Source organism: Taurulus bubalis, assembly GCF_910589615.1.
Source record: "Taurulus bubalis genome assembly, chromosome: 19".
NCBI classification, from domain to species: Eukaryota; Metazoa; Chordata; class Actinopteri; order Perciformes; family Cottidae; genus Taurulus; species Taurulus bubalis.
This window is the reverse complement of record NC_136607.1, coordinates 13,332,601-13,353,401: the sequence shown is the minus strand read 5'-3', so window position 1 is coordinate 13,353,401 and position 20,801 is coordinate 13,332,601. Positions and strand designations below refer to the sequence as shown.

Sequence of the window (20,801 nt, the reverse complement as noted above, 5' to 3'; positions counted from 1 at the left end):
AAAAAAGTACCGGAGAGGCAAAATAGATTATACTGGAAGACAGAAAACTAGAAGAAAGAATTCTGAAAAAGGATAAACTCAACTATTGAGTATAAGAAAATATGTATTACTCTGACTACAAAGGAAAGAAACTTGTTTTCTAGCATTCACATGTAATGTAAAATCACAGCTAATCATAAAGCTGAACATTATTATTTTTAAAGCCTAGAGCCCTTAAAAAGGGATGCAAGGCACTCACATTGATGTTGACGAGGGTCACTGTCCATCTGACTTCTCCCCTGTTGAACCTGCCTCTGTTCATATTCCTGCACAATTAGACCATGAAGTGCTTTTGCCTGCCCAGTAACAGGACATGAGTATGGCTGAGTCAGCAATTTTTTGTATATATATATATAATATCCCCAACCTTTGACCAAAGTACTGAGTTATGTGCCATGGACCAGCAAAGACGAACAGCATTATACATTATATATGTTGTGATCCAGCCATGTGTCAGATATCAAGGATGAACCTCAATATCTGTTATTGGTTTTCTACGTCCAAACATAAAAAACAGCAGCATCCATTTTGACATTGCAACAGGGACCTTGTCAGTGTTGCTGTCACTCGAGACGATGCTACACTGCCATGTACCTCTGAGGCTTCAGTGATGTTGCTGATAACAACCCGAGGTTGTTAAAGAAGTCATGTCTTCTTCTTTTGTATGGTGTCCTTGCATTTATTTTCACACACAAAGCCACAATTGAGGAATGGAATGAATAGTCTTTTAATATTTTCAAAAAATGTGCTGAATGGAATTGCAAAATAAATGTTCAATAAAAATACCAAAGAATTGGATAAAAAGGCCGTTGAAGGTTATGTTGTGTTTCTGTGTGTGTATCTTCATTATCCTGTACTTCCCACTCCCTCTCTTTCTGCTTCAATAGGCTTTCCTGCTTCTTTGTCACATTATTTTGAAACCCTGTGCCCCACCAGCGTCCAATAAGGCCAAACCAAGGGACCCTGTTGGTCTTTATGTGACAACTAAAGTATTCCGTGTTCTGTCACATTTTCTGTGAGAACAGGAGAAATTTTGAGAAGTTGGGAAACTGCTATGGATAGGATTCAAAGTTTTCATTTGGCGCGCGCACCAATTCATCCCATTTGATCCAAGGGGGAACAAAGAGAAGATTAGATGAGAGATATACAAGGTGTCCTCTCATTCTCCCTCGCTGAATTTATTTTTAATGGGCTGGTTATATAACTTCCCAACACTCACCTTTCTCCATGAGATGGAGGTCATTACCTAATCGGAGGAGGAGATAAAAAATGATTGTGTCCACACTGAATCCATGAGACACCTTCATGTCAGATACCCATATAGTGCATATGACAGCCAAAACAGTAGAGCATTGTTTGATTGCTTCAAGGAGAAGGTTCTGGGTGAATTCAGGATCTGGAAGACTCCACATTTCATGTTTCTAAAAGGCCTTGGGCCTGTGTTTAACATTTCATAATCGGAAAGGCTCTGTGCACTGTAATCATGACAACAAGAAACTTGCATCAATTACACACAGTCCTTGGCAGACTTATCCATTCAAGAGGAAGAGAGACAATTGCTCCATGGGCGGCAAATAATATGGCATGAAAAAACAAATAAGGTGATCACAAAATGCATTAAACATTGACACAACCTTTTTTTGTTGGTAAATTAAGGATATATACACAGCAACAGCAGGGTTAAGTGAGGGTAAGTCAAGCAGAAGAATAGTTGAGCTAGTAGTACTTGGGAATGGAAAACCTGTCGAAAATAAATTGGTAAGACTAACACATACAGTAAGTCATCTAATACAAAGAAAGAAGAGAGGTACTGAGAATGACAAAACACCCTGCAAAATCAGTAATAAGCATGTAAAAATAACATCTTGGAGATTCACAAACCCTGCATTTGAAATCAGCATTGTCCAATTGTATGTTTGATGTCACTCAACTAGATTTGCAAACTTGACAATCATCCTTTTTGGATCGAACATTGTTCAGTCTGAAGATGTGAAATGGAGAAAAGGTTTTGGGATCATTACAACCAAATGATATTTGCTCTTTTGATAACATTTAAAGAGGCCAGATTTACCCTCTTTCTCATGTCATTTCCTCTCGAAGCATCTCTAGTCTTCATTACAAATTTGAGATCTGGTTCTGATTTCTGGTTTGGAACATTCATAAATATTCCTCATGAATTCAGACTAAAAAGAAGCGTAAGAATACAGTACAGTAAATGAGGTTGGTCTCTGATTAATATCCCTTTCAAACAAAATGTATCTCTAAGCCTGCCGGTCTTCTTGCAGTGTTTATCTATCTATTCCCCAGTGTCTTATCTCCCATTCCTCTCTTTTCTCCCCTTCAACCCTTCATCTATAACTTTTCTCTGTCTGACTCAGGCATTGCCTCAAACTCCATTCACTGGTGCAGTAATCAACTCTACAGTGTGGGCTTGGCAGTCAAACAAAAGGCAGCAAAAGGCACAAAAGAAGAAACTTAGCTCAAACCACTCCAGTCAGTAGTTTCACATCAAAACCTGATAAGTTACTTTAAATTTCCTCGCTTCAAATTGGGCCAATTTCTGCTACTATCAGGCAACAGAAAACATGCATGTGTGTCTGTAAACCTTTTTTAATTTGTCTATATTGTTGATTGGTTTAATGTGTTACAGAATGGTCTTAAGTGACTAGATTAATGGGTGGAAAAGTGTGGCAGAGGTTGCAAACACCTGTACATGTACAATACATCAATGATGTCTTCTGCTCCAACATATCATTATGTAAACTAAATTATTAAATTGTGAGTGAAGGAAATAAAAAAACTGATTTCAAAGAATCTAAACGTGAACATGTAACAAAGCACTTCAAACCGTTTCATTAAAAGAAAACTACAGGTTACATTTGTAGAGGGGAAAAGTGAAGAGAAGAGAAAAATGCCCATGAGGAAGTGAAAACATGAGTTCCTGACGAGGTTGGTGACTGTAATTCACTCTTTGGCAGCAAAAAAATCCCTGAGGGTGACCACAGACACACTCCACCAAACAACAGGGGCTTTCTGGAAGAATTCAAGCTTATGGCAAAGTTTGACCCATTTCTGAAAGGGCACGCTATTAGAATAAACTCAGTGAGTCCCCAAGCGGGGGGATCGTGCATAACATGATGACGCCACATATCAGAAATCAAGGTAATTTAGGGCTGTCCGGTATACCGGATGATTTTTCATATACCGGTGATAGCCGTAACGTCATTTATAACAACAATTAATAATCCACAACTAACGCTCTTTAACAGGGTAAAACACCATGACACAACAGTTTGTGATACCTAAACAATTTGTAACACTAATTGTACATTAATAAAATTACACCGCCGAACTGCAGCTTACAGCTCACTCATTATCTCAACAAGAAACTCCGTCGCTACATAAAAAAAGAAGAGTCCTCTGGGTCCTAAGTCCCCTGGGTCCTAAGTGCCTCCAATCCCCTGGGTCCTAAGTGCCTCCTTGTTTAGCTTCCTAACACCCTCTATGTTCCAACGTACAAACAGCTGTGAACAACGAGCGGAGAACAGCTTTTCTTTTCAGCGTCAATGAATTATTGTTTTTACTCGGAAAAAAATACAGTGAAACCGCCAGAATCTTACAAAATAACGTGATATGAATTTTTGGCCATACCGCCCAGCTCTACAAGGTATTACCTTTATCGTTTTAGATGGGATGCCAGAGCCGGGCTTGTGGAAATGGTCCACACAGAGATGCTACAAATCATTCAGAGTGGTCCACAGACTGCAGAGGCTAATATGACTGTGGTGCCAATATGAGAGGGAAGACAGGTGTCCAAGCAAAGGCTAACGTGTGCCATATGGGTCAGATCTACGTGTCGCCAATGCAGCAAATCACTCTTGGGCAACACTCTATAAACCCCTGTTTTCTATTTCAACACAGTAATGGGATATGTTGAGAAGTCCCCGCAGCTAAAGGGGAGAACTTGTAAACGAGGCTTTTGGAAGTGAGGGAGACAGCTGTTGATGCACAATTATATGGGTTCCTTCTCTAGGCCAGTGCTTCAAAAGGGCAAGCTCTAAGGTTCATCTCCCTTAGTAAACTAAAAATAGACATAACCTATTATCCTCCATCCATTTGAAATATCAGCGATTCTCTTGCACATTAAAGCAATCATTCCTTTGATGCAGAGACAAGTTCCCCTCAGACCCATTCACACATACATCCCAGGCATATAAATACAAAAGCCATACACCCCCACACGCAGCCGTTATACGTTATCCATTTTCAATTATGTGGAAAGGTAGATACTGGATGATGGATGATTATGGCGTTAGTCTTACAATAAAGAGTGCAGGTGCACCCTCCTCCAGTTTGGCTAACAACCTCTATAAATGATTCAGGTTGTCACCAGATAGGTGAGCGGACCAAAGGACTTGTTGATACATCCGAGCCCACTTGTTGCTGCGAGTAATACGCTTCTCACGTTAGACACACTGCAGGATCGCGTGTCTGTGCTACAATCCTTTATACAACTTGGACACATTCCTTTACTGTTACAAATATGGATTAAGACAAACAGACACTCTTTTGTACTTTTTTGGTTGAAGTCGTTATGGATTCGTGCCAAAAAACGCTTGACTATCACATAATAGAAACTACTGGTTTATTTTTCTCAACTAAAAATTAACAGGAATAAACCTCACCATGGGTACTGAGGAGGAAGGACGATGTCTCAGGTATGCTGGCAGGAGGCTTCCGCAGGTAAACTCTGAGACAGGTCATCTTGGAGAGAGCATGCTAGCTGCCACTCGACGAGACGGTTTCAGCAACTACAGAAGAGAAGAAACGAAATGTGATGCTTGTTGTGTGTGTGTGTGTGTGTGTGTAAGTTAAAGACAGATTTTTGAGTTGAAAAAACTGCTATATCTTTGTGTTTTGTGTCAGCCAGCAGTAGGATGTGACCTGTTACTAAAGCTGACAATTACAGGCTTCAACTGTTTTGCTTTCCAAGCATCCTGTTGCGGCAGTGGTGTCGCAACGTCATTTTACGGGGGCTTAAGCTCCAAATGCTTTGATTGTAGCCCCAAATATTATTTCAAATGTAAACCTCTGAAGATTAAGAAAAATCGTTATATGTGTAAAAGCGTGATAGCGTGAGACTGTCAAAGTAAATGCTGGTTACTAAACCAACTGTGTGTGTGCGGGGGTCTGACAGTCATCAGCGCTGAGTTACTCACAGCAGGAAAAGTAGAGAACAATGGCAGACTTACAGGTCCAGGGGAAAAAGAACAAACCAATCTTTCTGTAGAGAATTAAGGGTAGGTAAAGAAGTGAGCATATGTAATGATTTATAAAATGAAGTAGGCTACATTTCTCTTAATCGTGATTGTAGGTGCCACTTAATTGTATTTTACGGACCAAATTATTCGTAACATTACTTTATGTTACGTCGTAGCTTCAAAATGAAACGGTGAACGACTCATTTAACTATAGATGAAAACTTTTTTTAAGACCCAGTGGAAAGAGAAAGACGCAGCCAGACATGAGGTAGTGTAGTATGTATAGAGAGCAGCAGATGATGGAGAGGTAAACAGTGCACACTTCATTTTTTCAATGACTAAGACATGAACATCAGATATAAATAAGGTGCCTGAGTGTAAAAAAAAAAAGAATTCCCAGGAGAGAATCCCCCAGACTCCTCTACAGAGGTCCAGGCTAAGCCCCAAATGTCCTCAAATTCTGGAAAACGCCCGTGGACGGCAGTCAGAGAAAGATCACAATAATTGCTTGAATTCAACATTTAAAGCGACACAAAAGATATGAGAACAGATATAGAGTATTTCATCATACATATATTCATTAAATATGCACAAAAGTTCAACCATTATCCTTTGATAAGTAAACTGTATCACTGATATTGTCACTCTACAGCTTTTCTTATTTACCAAAGAGTCCGTCAGCCCTAAAAGTCGACTAAACGTGGCTTGTAAAAGACAGCATCATCATTAGGTTATTTATGGTCTTCCACCCATTGAGCATAACAAAAATCCTAATTTAATTAATCAGTACCCAAAAAAGCCTGTTTTACAGGGTTCATCTGATTATTTTTGATTAATTCTATTTAATCCGCTCGTTGTTTGTTGCTACTGATGAGCCACCTACTGGTGACAGATGGCTTTGAATTTGAGGTCAAACTATATTGTTACAGGAACACTGCTGCCGTTTATAATAGAGCAGTTTCCTGGTTTTCTCTGGGCTGGCTGGTTTAGCAAAGACAATATAGCATCATTCACTGTGCTGTTTACAACTGTACTTGGCAGCTGTCAGATGGATTTGCAGTCATTGACAAATGTTAGACAAGAGTATAAATAGCATGTGAGAGCCCCCGGTTAACTTCACAATGTCTCCACAGTTTCCAAGGATTTCCAGAGGAAAATATAGATGTTCACCATTTACTTTGATCATGAAAATCAAATTAACATCAACCATATTATTATTTTATTAAATATGAATCATTATACTCAGTAAAACAATGTTTGGTGGGAAGTTGTTTCCCAAAACAAAAATCAAATTATATGAAGAAAAGCAGCTTCCATACTACATAAAAAAAAGACAAAAAACATGTTTTTCAAACACAGATTAAACCATCTGTGTACTGTAGAATCTGGATAAAACCAAGATAGTGATGGGGTTGTGTGTTTATAATCCAGATTACTTTACAGCATGATTTAACACACCTCTAGGTGAAATGTCAACAGCTATAACTACAGCACATTATTTTTGCCATCTTGCCCAGTTGCAGTGTACCAGTAACCTACAGATGAACTTGTCTGTTAATCCTGATTAACGAACTGCCCACCAGTCTAGAAAGCACAAAAATAAATATTTATTCAAGGGAAATTAAAAAAACTGCTTGTTGAATTGTGTACCACTTAACACACAGTGTCCAAATTCAAATCAGCAAGTATTATACACAGAGCATGCTCACAAACACAACATGCTTTCAGCTAACCTATTTTTAAATATATCTACAGTTATCTTACTGCCTCTTGTCCCGTCCTCGGGACTTTAAGTCATAATCCTCATCCTTTTTCCTCTCATTCTGTCCCTCCACAAAAAGCCCCTGATTCATTTGGTGCTTATCAGTTGCACTGAAGGGAAAACAAAGGGCCTGCCTGAAACTCATACTGTGCTTCCCCTCGGGGTAAACTGGGCAGATAATGCTACTGTGGCACGGCATGGTCTGTGTTAGGAGACAGAACTGGACTTCCATATGTCAGTCCCCCACAGAGATACAGAATACACACTTTTCAGGACATTTTCAAAAGAAAAAAATACTAGACAATGCAAAGTCTATCAAATTTGGCATGTGTCTAATACCAGTCCATCAAAACAAACCAAGGTCAAACAACTTCCATCCCATAAACCATTCCCCAATGTTTTCCACTATCTTGCTTTCACCTGTCTTTTTACAAGGAAAGTGGAAATGCACGTTTATTTCTTAAGAAAATATAATAGATTTATAAAACCGTTCGATCTGAGATCAGATGTCATTTTTTCCGATGAGTATGTTTGGACTAAAAAGAGTGACAGGAGCTTATGTTGACACTCATTTGGGCAAAGAATGACTCATATATGCAAATGTGTGTAGTTTGCTACACTAGACTTGGCTTGGGATTTATCCACTCACATTATGTTAATTCATTCTTTTGTGGGGGCGCTAATCATTAGATGTTACACAGGAAAAAATGGGCAAGTAATTTTTCCGGAGTTACTATTATTTTTCCTCTAAAGGAGTAATATTTCATAATTTTGGAGCATAATTACTAGCCGAAGCCAGTAGAGTTGGAGCAAATATTCAGAATAAAATCTATTGGAGTAAAACAGCGTGACCACGCCCACTAAGGATCCTAAAATTACGTTTCCGCCGCCATGAAACCTCTCGCTACACTGGAACGAGCTGACGCTTTATGGGACGGTGTTAAATATGAACACTAAATAGATTAAAAAATACTCTGAATTATTAACTCTGAGGCAAGAGTAGATTTTACTCTATTTAGACTGGGACCAAATGTTATATATTATATATTAGCCTACCACAGCAGTATTAACCCCTTGGATGGCCAATATCACAAGCAAGTTGTGGTTCAGCAGTATATAGCAAATATTCCTACAGGCCCTATAGGTTCAGGCATAATAAGTAAGTGCACGGTAAAAAATACAGTTGGTGGAAGGCAGAGAAGTGTGAGGGGCACTGTCAGGTGCAACTGGAAGAGGAAGGTAGAGCCGAGGGAGACTTAATTAAGATGGCAGAGATAGATATAAGAGAGCGGGACAAGTTCCTCAAAGAGATGAGTTTTCAATTTGCGCTGGAAGATTGGGGATGACTGTGCAGTTTTGACTGGGGGGGAATTGTTGACGGAGAAGAGAGAAGGGAACAGCTGAGCATCAGGTGGACGCAGACTGGAATGCATGGCTGCTTCATCAATTACATGAGTGACACACTATAAAAGACTATATACTGTACAATAGTAACCATCAAATAAGATCAGAATGTGAGGCGCTGGCAGACTAGATACAGAACAAATACTTAATTACGGTTGAATTAAAAATAAAGAAAATAAAGTTCCAGATGAAACAGATTTAAACAGACAGAAGTATTGATAGTCAATTAAAGGTCCAGTGCGTGGAATTTAGAGGCATATGGCGGTGAGGTTGCAGATTGTAACCAGCTGAATACCCCTCTGCTCACCCCTTCCTTTCCAAGCCGGCAGAGAACCTACGGTGGCCTTCAGGTAGCATAACAATGCAAAACGCCGTCTCCAGAGCCAGTATTTGGTTTGTCTGTTTTGGGCTACTGTCGAAACATGACCGTGTGACATGGAGTTCACCCTGAAAAAGGACCAGCTCCCTGTACAGATATGAAGGGATCATTCTAAGAAAACACAAAAATAATTAGTTTCAGTTATACACTAATGAAAACCTAATAATTCATATTATGTTCCATTTCTGCCAATAAATTCCACTGAATTTATCACACTGGTCCAAAGGGATGAAAAGTAGATTTAACTAAAGCACGTCTAAAGAGGCGTGAAGAAAGTTTTGCAGCTGAAATGTTTTGTCAATTGCTAGAGTAGTTGATCAACACGGAAATGTAGATAATTTATTGCCAAACATTCACTTATTCCCACTTAAATGTTTGGATTTGCTGCTTTTTCTTGTTTAATGTCAATTAAAGAGTTGTATAGTTTGGACTGTTGGACGGACAAAACGAGCAATCTGAGGGCATCACTTTAGGGATGACAGATGATTATTGATGATTGATTTTAGATATATTGATGGGAAATATTTAGCATTACTGTTAAAAAAAAGATGGTAGAAACAGTGTCTGTAGCCAGTAGCAGGTAGTAGTTTTTTTTCCAGAAAATACTTCCTTCACATAATGTAATGCTACCGTGAGTTATAGTGCACTTTTTCTTACAGATTGCCACTGTTGAGGGGATACTCATTGATTATTGTTGACACCAAAATGTCTTTGAGCAATGTTTCCTTTCTTGAACCTGGCATTGTTTTGTAATCTATTTATCCAAGAAACCCCATAAATGTATTATTCATTTCAGGATGACATATTGTTTTTATGAGGCACCTATAAAGCGAAACCTTTGGGGCTTATAGCTTGTTGCATTCTAAGTGGTCCTGTTCTGTCCATTTGTTGTGACAATGTGAGCTACTAACTATTCAGTATTGTAATGCTGTACATTTTGGTCCAGGTCTGTGAGAAATCTTCCATAAATGTCTTTGGAGAATATTCAGCAGAATATGGTGGGAAAATGCTTATTCATACTGTACTTTTTACACCAGTACATTTATTTGACAGCTTTGGTCAAAACTTACAATAAACTGCCTAATGGGCTGATCTAACGGGTAAATAATAACATCACCATTCATATTAATTCATCATTTTGCTCATTATTTCAGTCATCTGCTAAAGAGGTAACATGGCGTCGACAAAGAGCTGAACTTAATCAGATTTGTTCACTCTGCTCCCACTCTATCTGCAACACCGCTGACTGTGCAGGGTGCTTTGAATTTATAACACTATGTGACTTTGTCAATGTATATTCCAATTAGAGATTAAATCTTTATCGTCACATTTCTGGGTACATCACTCATTGTAGCGCTCATTTCCTCACACAATATTTTTTTTTTTGACGCAGTAATTAAAGGAAACCTTGTTGAAGGCAAATTAAATACATTTTAGAAAATACCTTTTAAATGTATCCTTATAGAATAGCAGATCATCATACTAAAAGCAATCATTGGTTTTGTTTGACATAGTAGTAAAACATGGGCTACACACTAAATACATATTATTTTGTTGTTGTGTTTTGTGTTCATGACATCCTTTTTAATACTTTTAAGTATGGTCACTTAGTTTAGTATTTTAATCTTTGTCAATATATTACATTAAGATACAAATACACCAGAAATAGCCTACCGCAACGTTCAGGTTAATATCCTCATCTCCAGGGCAGTCCAAGCTACACTTAGTACTACAGCATTTAACAAAAAAGACAATGGCACAACCTACTGGACATATTATGAAATGCATAATGCAAGTATAATGCAAGTATACCTGTCAGCACAATTTACCGTAAATTATCATACTGCACCTACTTGGAGAAATATGCTTCCTAAATGGAGAGAAAAAGAAAATGCATGTACTATAAGTTACAACTGTAGTCACATATTGAATGGTTACTTATTTAAAATGGAGACAGGTGCATGAAACGCTATTGTTGGTACATTTTATGAATGTATAATGTATTCTAGATGACAAATTATTATTACACAACAGCTAAAAATGTATCTCACACTTCTTATACAGTGTTAAAGGCACGTCCGGTTAGTTCCTGCAACATCTACATGTAACCACAAGAGGGTCCCCTCTCTGTCACTGAACTGCACTCATTTTGTGTATTTGTGTATTCGTGTATTTGTATTTGTTTGAACTTGTACTAATAAAATGTAGGTGGGCTTAGGCACTTCATCTTTGTTTTACCATGAACTGCAAACGTTGCAGAAATAAATAGTTGTATACAATCTTATAGTGCCTGAAATATAAACTAATGGTATAGTTTGAAAGTAGAATAATTTAGAAAGGCTTTTCATTAAATGTACTTTTATGTCACTTTCTGCCGCCATCTTTGTTTGGCTGAATGGCTTTAAAAATCTTCACTCTGCAACCCAGTGTAGCAAGCAGAATAGGCCAGTTTTTTGCCAAGAGTTATTGGTATCTTATCCTGCATTTTTTTTCTCCAAACAGCCATAGTTGCATGTCGACTGTTTTATTGGGATGTTTTTATAAACACAGACATTTATTTCAGTGAGGAAAAAAAGATAATTCGTTAGCTAAAGTTAGCTCTATGTCATTGCAAAAACGTGCGGTGCAGCTGTCACTCAAAACCTACCTTTACTTGAAGCGGGAGACAGGAGTGTTTAGCTCAAACGGAAACTGCAGACACTTTTTTAAGAGTATAAACCGGAGAAGATTTCCTTGCTAACCCCTGCAACGAATTCGCATTATTGTTTTATACATGATAAAAACGGGAACGTTGTGGTAACTCGTTGCTCCATTCAAAGTGATGGACAGGTCGGTCAAGTGAATAGCGCATGCGCGACGGGCAACCATGACAACTACGTTTGGAAGTTGTGTCAACCGGCGTTGCCAACGTACGGTTTGCGTACTGTTTTCAACGTAGAGCTGTGTTGTGGTTGGGAGTTGTATTTAATGCTAAGCTATCTTTACAGTCTCGTGCAGCAATAGTTACCACTGTCGCCGTATGGACGTTAGAAAGTGGTGCCAAAGGATACTGTCTTCACTTAAATGACGACTACAATTCTGTCCTCTATAAACCCGGAAGAACAGGTTAGTGGGAAGGAAGTTCTTCACGGGCTATTTTGAGTTAGCTAGCAAGTTACCGTCTTGGTGGCGCTCAGTGTGTTCACCATCTTGGTGACGTTGTCGCTAAATTAAGTTATATTTCACAGATACTATTCACGGTTGTTTTTAGTTAATAAGCCACTCGTCTCCAGTCGTTTACAAGAGGAGCTATAAAACGCCTAAATAGTTTGGGTGCTTCGATTGTAACGTTAGCTAGATTTTACGTAACATCGTCTGTGGATACCCTCAGCTTATTACATACTATTATCCTTATTACAAACTATAAATATCATTCATAATGAGTCAAATTAACAATAATGTTGACAAAGGCTATTAGGTTTGTGTACCCGCTCTTTGTTATCGCACCGGATCCCTGACCAGAGAAGAATTAAAAAACAATAACACCAGGTTAATTCATATCTTTGACAGCCATGGAGTTTCTCCCAGTACTTGACCCTCTAGATAAACCCAAAGAAGGAATATGGTAAGTGAATTCAGATAATGTCATTGTACTTGTGATGTAATTAGCTAACCTTTTATCCTGCTGATGTTGTTTTGTTGTCAACAGGTATTCTTTGATACCCAGAGGGGCTTCTCCAGGTGTTAGTGTGGGTCACACCTGCACGTTCATTCCATCTAGAGATGAAGGAAAAGGAAGAATCTTTATTGTTGGTGGAGCCAACCCCAGCGGCAGTTTCTCACATTCGCACATCATAAATCTAGGTAAAAGAAAATTCAGGACAGAATCTACAAGAAGAAATTTAGTTATCAGAATCAGAAACCATTTATTTGCCAGGAATGTTTACACAAACAAGGAATTTTTCTAGGCGGAAGGTGCATACATTTAGACAAGACAAACAACAATCAACAATCGACTACAACTATAGTACTAGTTTGTATTGTTTTGTAGATCAATTTCACCCACATTTGGTCTTTTGTAGATTCCATTAGCCGTTTGAAGACTTGTTCCAAACATAATAAGTCTGTGTATAATGTGTTTGTCTTGAAATCACCATTGAAACTTTGCGTTCATTTACAGTAAGTGTGGGGAAAGTTGTTTGTGAAATTGTTCAGTGCTTTGCTGCTGAATGTGTTAATTACAGTATACATTTAATCATTATGGATGAAGCTCCCATCACCACTGATTTATGAAGATAACTTGAGCAAAAATTACAATTAGGGTGTCAAGCATTGTGCACGGTGTCATTTGTGACAGCTACTGGTAAACACATTCGTTATATACTTGGCAGGGTCACTATTGTGTTCCCTATTTCATTTTTGTCCTTTCTGACTCCACCAGATAATCATGAATGGGACATCCCAGAGTGGGAGGGTTTGGAGCCACGGTATGAACACTGCAGCTTTGTGTCAGAGAGCTTCCCTCAGAGCCTGTGGGTGTTTGGAGGGGCACAGCAGAGTGGCAATCGCAATTGTATCCAGAATTTACAGCTAACGGGTAAATTCCAAATTTAACTTCACCTAGTTATATACAATCTTCATTAGCACTCAATCTATAATCTTCATTAGACCAGAATCAGAATCAGAAACCGTTTATTGCCAGGAATGTTTACACAGACGAGGAATTTTGCTAGGCAGAAGGTGCATACATTAGACGAGACAAACAACAATCAACAGTCAACGACAACAACAGTGCAATGATATTTAAATCAAGTATAAGATAAAGTGCTCAGACAAACAGATAATGTTAATGTAAGTGTATGTTAAAGTGACATGTGTGTTTAAGTTAAAGTGTATGTTAAGTGGTATGAGTGTTTAATTATGAAGTGTGCAGTGGAGTGACCGGTAAGAAGAAAGAAAAGGAAGAAAAATAGTCCGAAAAATAGTCCTGGGGGTGACAGAATCAGTCAGTGGGGGACCCGGGCTCTGTTGATGAGCCCGACTGCCGACAGGAAAAAACTGTTGGTGTGGCGTGAGGTCTTGGTCCTGATGGACCTCAACCTCCTTCCAGAAGGAAGGGACTCAAACACAGACTAACAGGGCTTCACTCAACGAAGAGAGTATGAAATCATCTGCTGTAATGGTTTTCACTGTGTTGTAACCAATGTTTTTTGACAGGTTGAGTGTATAGTATGTGACCATAGATTTCTGTAAACTGAGTATAATCCACTCTTTACATGTGTGTCCAGACAGTGGGTCTCACTGGAAGAATGTAGTGGTCAATGGCGAACCCCCTAGTCCCAGGACATACCACACCAACTCAGCGTGCCAAGGGGACAGACTGTATGTCTGTTCTGGTGGGGAAGCAGGAGCTTCACCAGTCTCAGACCCCAAACTTCATGTCTTTGATACAGGTTTGTATTTAATAAGCCACCTCTTAACCTAATTGTATCTCTAAAACCCAGTAAATCTTGCTACTCAGTATCTTGTATTACCGCCAACAATATTGAGACATTTGGCTAAATTTTGTTTTCATTTACCCATGACATATAGCAAAGTCATAATTGCCTTGTTGTATTACATTTAATAACTCCCCAAATTGGGCTTTTAAGTGAAACATCTTTATGTACTTTTTACGGTAAACTGCATAAATGTCCTACATAGAACGCCCCCCACTGATGCTCATCTATTTTTGGCTGATTAGATCCCTTCTCAGGACTGAGTGGGCATTAGTACACTGACTGTGCCTGATTAACATCTTTCCTCTGTTGCACCTGTTATGGCTGGCCAACTTGCACATTTAACATTTTCATTATTCGATAATGTTTGGTGACCTCCTGTAATTCCCTGTATAACTGCTCTCAACTTCAACCTAGAGTAGTGGTCTAATCAAGAAGACTGACTGGAAACAACAGGGGCTGCACGGTGTTGTAGGGGCTAGCACTGTCGCCTCACAGCAAGAGGGGCCGGGGTTGCTTTTTCACTGTAGATATTTTGACTTAGGAAAAGCACAGGTGTAACTAATAACCTTAATTAGTCATGGCTGCAGTTCATTGAGGTGTGCCAGGGCCCTGTTTTTGTGCATACACACTGGCAGTGCTGACAGGGACACTTAAATGTAATACAGCCATCATTCATGTTATTAGTAACCCATGTGATTTTCCTGCAAGTTATAAGTAAACTGTCTCCTGTAAAAAGGCCACTTTCGAAGGTTTGGTAACCAACATGAGTCCTTAACCGATGAACAGATCCATTGTCCTCTGTAAATAAAGTCGGGATTGTGAGCTTTACTGTCTGATGCTACTTGACTCCATATTTTATACACAGTTCTATTGTATTTGTGATAGATTTTCACTGCAACGGATATTTTTAATAGCAACAGATATGAATGTATAATCCACACATTGAAGGTGTGACCATCTTATTCTGCCTCAAATATGTGAAAGCATATATCTTTTCGTCTTCCCAGTGTCTTCAACCTGGTCCCAGTCAGGAACACAAGGCAGAAACCTGCTCGCCAGACATGGCCACATTATCGCTGCAGTTGGTTCAAAGATCTACATTCATGGAGGCATGGCTGGAGACAAATTCCACAACGATATGTACTCTCTTGATACAAGTAAGCCTGAATTCTCCTGAATCATGAGGATCAAAGTTGTATCCATTTCTCAGCTGCATTTATCGCAGATGATCATACAGGATGAAAATGAAGACCCTCAGAACTTGGGAACCTTGTTTTGGCATTATGTTTTGATGCTTTTAATGGTTTTATGTGAAGCACTTTGAATCGCCTTATGTGCTATACAAATACGCTTGCCTTATTTAAGAAAATAAAAATGTGTCTGTTTAAAGGGAGCATGAAGTGGGAGAAAGTGCAGGCCAAAGGAGACATCCCACCAGGAGTAGCAGCCCACTCAGCTTTGGTGCTGGACAAGAACATCTACATATTTGGGGGGATGACTGCTGAAGGAGCCGGCAACTCCATGTACAGATTCAACACCGGTGCCTAATTTTTCAGAAGCCTTAAAATATGTCACTTCATAGTTGTACTTATGTCATACACATTGTTCATGACTAAATATGTGACTGTTGCAGGGCAGTATTTTATGGAAAGTCATGATTTTATATTCTTTAACATGTGCATACATGTTCTACTTCCTGCTTGCAGACAAAAGTAGATGGGTCCTCATGAAGTTTGAAGGGGATACGCCACCCAACCGCCTAGACCACTCCATGTGTGTATTGCCCTGGACGGTGTGTGGTGAGAGGAGTGGTGATGAGGAGCAAGACATCAGCCCAGCACCCTCAAAAACAATAAATCTGGCTTTTGTATTTGGAGGAATGGACACAGAGGGTGTTATTCATAATGACTGCGTTGTGACTGTAATAACATGATGTACATTTACTTAAGTTGTAATAAAATGTTTGTCAAGGACTACTCAGTAATTGCATATGGTTTTATTAAGACATGTTAAAGCTTATACTGTAGATACTGAAGTTCTTTAACAAATGTGTGCGTTAAGGAAATGGTGAAATAGTTATAACTTGAGCCATTGGTGAATATATTTAAGTGTTGGGCAGTGTTGAAAATAATTGCAAGAAGAAACAAGTCAAGTAGCATTTTGTATCAAACATTTATTTCAATGTCTTTCCAGAAGTACAATGACCAGATTTAATAAATAACTTTTAGCATTGCCGGTGAACATAATGGGCTCTTGATCCCACAGACACCCCACAGACCCACAAATACCTGTCCCCTCCCTCTAAATCCCTCCCCACTACAGAACCCCATCAGGACTGCCTGAGAACAGCAGCAGCAAGCCTCATATCCGGGCTGACGAATATCTCCACCTTCCAGTGAAGAGAACACCTCTCACACTGAACGTATTTTAAAGTCTTTCAGAAGATTCAGTATGGTTGCTTGTTATCGCCACCCCTTCCCAACCATTCCTCTCACTATTCGAGTCCCATCAGTTCAATATATACATCTAGATGCAACTACCAGAGAGGCAAGGGGCGACAGAAGAGTAGACTTCAAAGCTGCCTACAACTCATCCTTCTCCTCTGGCTCACTTTCAGCACCCTCTGGTGGAGGGGCACCCGCACTACCGTAAAGCTTGCTGATAATGGGTTGAACCACCTCCTCCAGCTCCTTCTTCTTGGCCTGGAAGTCTTCCAGCTCAGCTTCCTGGTGGGACTCCATCCATTCAATCTTCTCCTCAACTGCCTTCTCGATGGTTTCCTTGTCCTCATCCGACAGCTTGCCGCCAAGCTTCTCCTTGTCGCCGATCTGGTTCTTCAGTGAGTAGGCATAGCTTTCCAACTCGTTGCGGGAGTCGATCCGCTCCTTCAGCTTCTTGTCCTCATCAGCAAAGCGCTCGGCGTCGTTGACCATGCGCTCAATGTCCTCCGGTGTCAGACGGTTCTGGTCGTTTGTGATCGTGATCTTATTCTTGTTGCCAGTGCCTTTGTCCTCAGCAGTGACGCGCAGAATACCGTTGACGTCGATCTCAAAGGTGACCTCAATCTGTGGGACGCCACGAGGTGCAGGAGGGATGCCAGTCAGGTCAAAAGTGCCCAGCAGATGGTTGTCTTTGGTCAGAGGACGTTCACCTATAAAAGACAATCAATAATTAAGCCGTTGCGGTATTTAATTTATTCCTGCATGGAAGGAAATTATTTTAAAAATATATACATATATTTACACTTTCCAAATCTTACCTTCATACACTTTAATGGTGACAGTAGGCTGGTTATCAGAGGCTGTGGAGAAGATCTGGGATTTCTTTGTTGGCACCACAGTGTTCCTGGGGATCAGCTTGGTCATTACTCCTCCAACGGTCTCAATACCGAGGGTCAGTGGGCACACATCCAGAAGAACCAGATCACCTGCAGGAGAGGAAAATGTTAAGTAATCAAGTTCGCTAGCTCAGTGGTGTCAAACGGAGACTACAGTGAATGAGGAATATAACTTACCAGTGTCTTCCTCTCCAGAAAGCACTCCAGCCTGCACGGCAGCACCGTATGCCACAGCCTCATCGGGGTTGATGCCCCTAGAGGGCTCTTTGCCATTGAATAACTCCTTCACCAGCTGTTGGATTTTGGGGATACGGGTGGAACCTCCAACCAGGACAATCTCATCAATGTCAGATTTCTTCAGGTCAGAGTCTTCCAGCACCTTCTGAACAGGCTTCATTGTGGAACGGAACAGGTCCTGGTAAAGTAAAAGACAAGGTTAAAAAGGCTTGTCAAATAATGTTTTCATAAAACAGGTATGTAGTGTGTGTATATATAGTCGTTTTTACAAAGCTGAACAGTTGTGTAACATACCATGTTGAGCTCTTCAAACTTGGCACGGGTCAGGGTCTCAGAGAAGTCTTCTCCCTCAAAAAAGGACTCGATCTCAATGCGGGCCTGGTGCTGGGCAGACAGTCCCCTCTTTGCCTTCTCAACCTCACGACGCAGCTTCTGCACAGCACGGTTATCTTTGCGCACATCTTTGCCGGTCTTCTTCTTGTACAGCTTGATGAAGTGCTCCATGACGCGCTGATCAAAGTCTTCACCTCCCAGGTGAGTGTCACCGTTGGTGGCCACTACTTCAAACACACCGTTGTCAATGGTCAAAAGGGAGACATCGAAAGTGCCACCACCCAGATCGAACACGAGAATGTTCTTCTCGCCGTCCCTCTTGTCCAGACCATAAGCAATGGCAGCAGCAGTTCTAAAGAATAAAGAAAGGAGAATATATTATTATTATTATTATTATTATTATAATAGAGAAAAGGGAGGGAAATATTTTCACAATTTCGAAAAAGGACAACAGATTAATTTATTTTTATTAGACACTCACGGCTCATTGATGATTCTTATAACATTCAGACCAGCGATGGTTCCAGCATCCTTAGTGGCCTGGCGCTGAGCATCATTGAAGTAGGCAGGGACAGTGACCACAGCATGTGTGACCTAAAAAAAAAAAATTATGACAAAGTCGAATTAAAATATACATTGTCTATTTATAATAATATATAGCGCTTTTCTAAGTACTCTAAAGGCACTATTTAAGAGAGTTGCATTCTTTGATTAAATACTTTTTCATGTTTTGTTTACCTTCTTGCCCAGATAAGCCTCGGCAGTCTCCTTCATCTTAGTCAGCACCATGGCAGAGATCTCCTCTGGAGCAAACGTCTTCATCTGGCCACCACCAATGTCAACCTGAATATGAGGCTTGCCCTTCTTCTCAGTAACCTGAAGAGGAACACGCGTCGATATTAATGTATCAAGTATGTCGTGCAATCATTTCCCAAAAACCTTTAGAGTCTACAACTGTAACTTTCCCCATGTCAAAAGAGGAAAAACTTACTGAGAAGGGAAAGTACTTAAGGTCCTGCTGCACAGCAGAGTCGCCCCATGTGCGTCCTATCATCCTTTTGGCATCAAAGACGGTGTTCTCGGGGTTAGAGGTCAGCTGGTTCTTGGCAGCGTCACCAATCAGACGCTCACCCTCGCTGGTGAAGGCCACATATGATGGGGTGATACGATTACCCTGGTCATTGGCGATGATCTCCACACGTCCATTCTTGAACACCCCAACACTGCAGGAAAACATTTTAGAAATGATTAACCATGAGTCATAAGGCAACAATCTTTTAATTATATTTAATTGTCAAGTGTCATCATTACATTGCCTTCAAAAACAATCGAGACAGGAGTCACTTTTTTTCTTCTTACCATGAGTAGGTGGTCCCCAGGTCGATTCCCACCACAGTCCCCACACTGTCCTTCTTGTCGTCGTCATCGGCGACCACGGTGCCGGCCACCAGCATCACAACCCACAACAGATTCATATTTGCTTGTTCCAACTCAGATCTACAAAAGAAATCTGGAGAGGAGAAATACAATTTAGTAAAAAAAGAAAAAAACGTGGCTTTGCATTCGTGACGTAGACTCTCTGCCTCCTAAATACCGGCAGCTACCTGCTAACTGAAGTGATGGATGTCATTTAAACGTTACTAGGGCTTTTACCAATCCCCAGAAAATGTCTCAAACATATGCCCGTTGAAAGAATTATAGAGGACCTGGGTGGAGCGCAGCTGCCTCTTCCGACAGTTAAGAGCCGCCCCCCGAAAAGAAAAATCTGCCGGTAGCTAGCTAACCACGTTAGCGTACCAAGCAGCCATGCGACGGGGAAATACTTCCATAAAACATATATAGTAGATTAAAATTGCAGTGACTGCCCATCTGTTTTAAAAGCTATGCTAAATGTCGGGTAAATAAGACACTATCGTCAGCCTAGTTTGCTTAGCAGGCGTCATCGTAATGAAACTGACTTAAAAAATGAGGTTCAACATCGTAGAAAATATCAAATACGTCGTCGCATCATCAGATTCAAACCAATGTGTATAACGTACATACCTTAATCGCAGTATTGTCCGTTAAATTAACGGCCTTGACGTCGCCTCGTATAGCAATCTGTATCTCTCTTCTTCCTATCCTCTTTTCTTGCCTCGATGAAGTGATGTTGAATGAACCGTGCTCCCTCAATATATAACCCGTCACTGCTTTCCTGTCGTGGAGCCCAACGATTGGCTGAGGAGTAGTTCGTTGGAAGGAGCCTATTGGTCTCGTGCAGCACGCTGTCCGCTGCTGATTTGCACACATCGGGTCGAGGCGACGTCACGACTTTTGCCGACTGTGCCGATGCTGATTGGCTGTCTGTCAAGCAACGACACGCCACTCTACCGATTCAGGAAGAGAGCAATTTCCATATTTTATACATTTGAAGTTAGTGATGCTTCTTAATAAAAAATGCCCCCCTCATATTTGTCTAAGATAAGATAAGATAATCGCTGTTTTCAAGATGTGTAATACTGTGTCATGAGAAGTAATGATGACTCCTACAATGAGTAAGACATGTGCAAAATCTGTATAGTATGCATGT

The 20,801-nt window shown here is 40.2% G+C and overlaps 3 protein-coding genes across 3 annotated transcripts in view; 1 reads left to right on the top strand and 2 right to left on the bottom strand.

Annotated features, from left to right (window-relative positions):
• The window catches only part of rgs3a (regulator of G protein signaling 3a), a gene marked incomplete at its 5' end in the record, with an annotated part of 114,304 nt that extends 109,501 nt beyond the window's left edge, over window positions 1–4,803 (bottom strand). The window contains one exon of the mRNA XM_079235599.1: window positions 4,725–4,803. Coding sequence (XP_079091725.1) covers window positions 4,725–4,803 — 79 coding nt within the window. The remainder of the gene's footprint in view (window positions 1–4,724) is intronic.
• A 7,017-nt stretch (window positions 4,804–11,820) lies between these two features.
• On the top strand, window positions 11,821–16,293 carry rabepk (Rab9 effector protein with kelch motifs). The gene is made up of 8 exons (XM_079235647.1): window positions 11,821–11,950; window positions 12,395–12,449; window positions 12,534–12,688; window positions 13,266–13,421; window positions 14,113–14,277; window positions 15,333–15,482; window positions 15,716–15,865; window positions 16,032–16,293. The coding sequence occupies exons 2-8, from the start codon at window positions 12,397–12,399 to the stop codon at window positions 16,256–16,258; spliced, it is 1,056 nt and encodes a 351-aa protein (XP_079091773.1). The 5' UTR covers window positions 11,821–11,950; window positions 12,395–12,396; the 3' UTR covers window positions 16,259–16,293.
• Window positions 16,294–16,478: 185 nt separating this feature from the next.
• Window positions 16,479–20,370, bottom strand: hspa5 (heat shock protein 5). The gene is made up of 9 exons (XM_079235202.1): window positions 20,276–20,370; window positions 19,592–19,742; window positions 19,224–19,455; window positions 18,971–19,108; window positions 18,714–18,826; window positions 18,194–18,584; window positions 17,840–18,077; window positions 17,585–17,752; window positions 16,479–17,476 (listed from the first exon to the last, which is right to left on the bottom strand). The coding sequence occupies exons 2-9, from the start codon at window positions 19,705–19,707 to the stop codon at window positions 16,908–16,910; spliced, it is 1,965 nt and encodes a 654-aa protein (XP_079091328.1). The 5' UTR covers window positions 19,708–19,742; window positions 20,276–20,370; the 3' UTR covers window positions 16,479–16,907.
• Window positions 20,371–20,801: the final 431 nt, after the last annotated feature.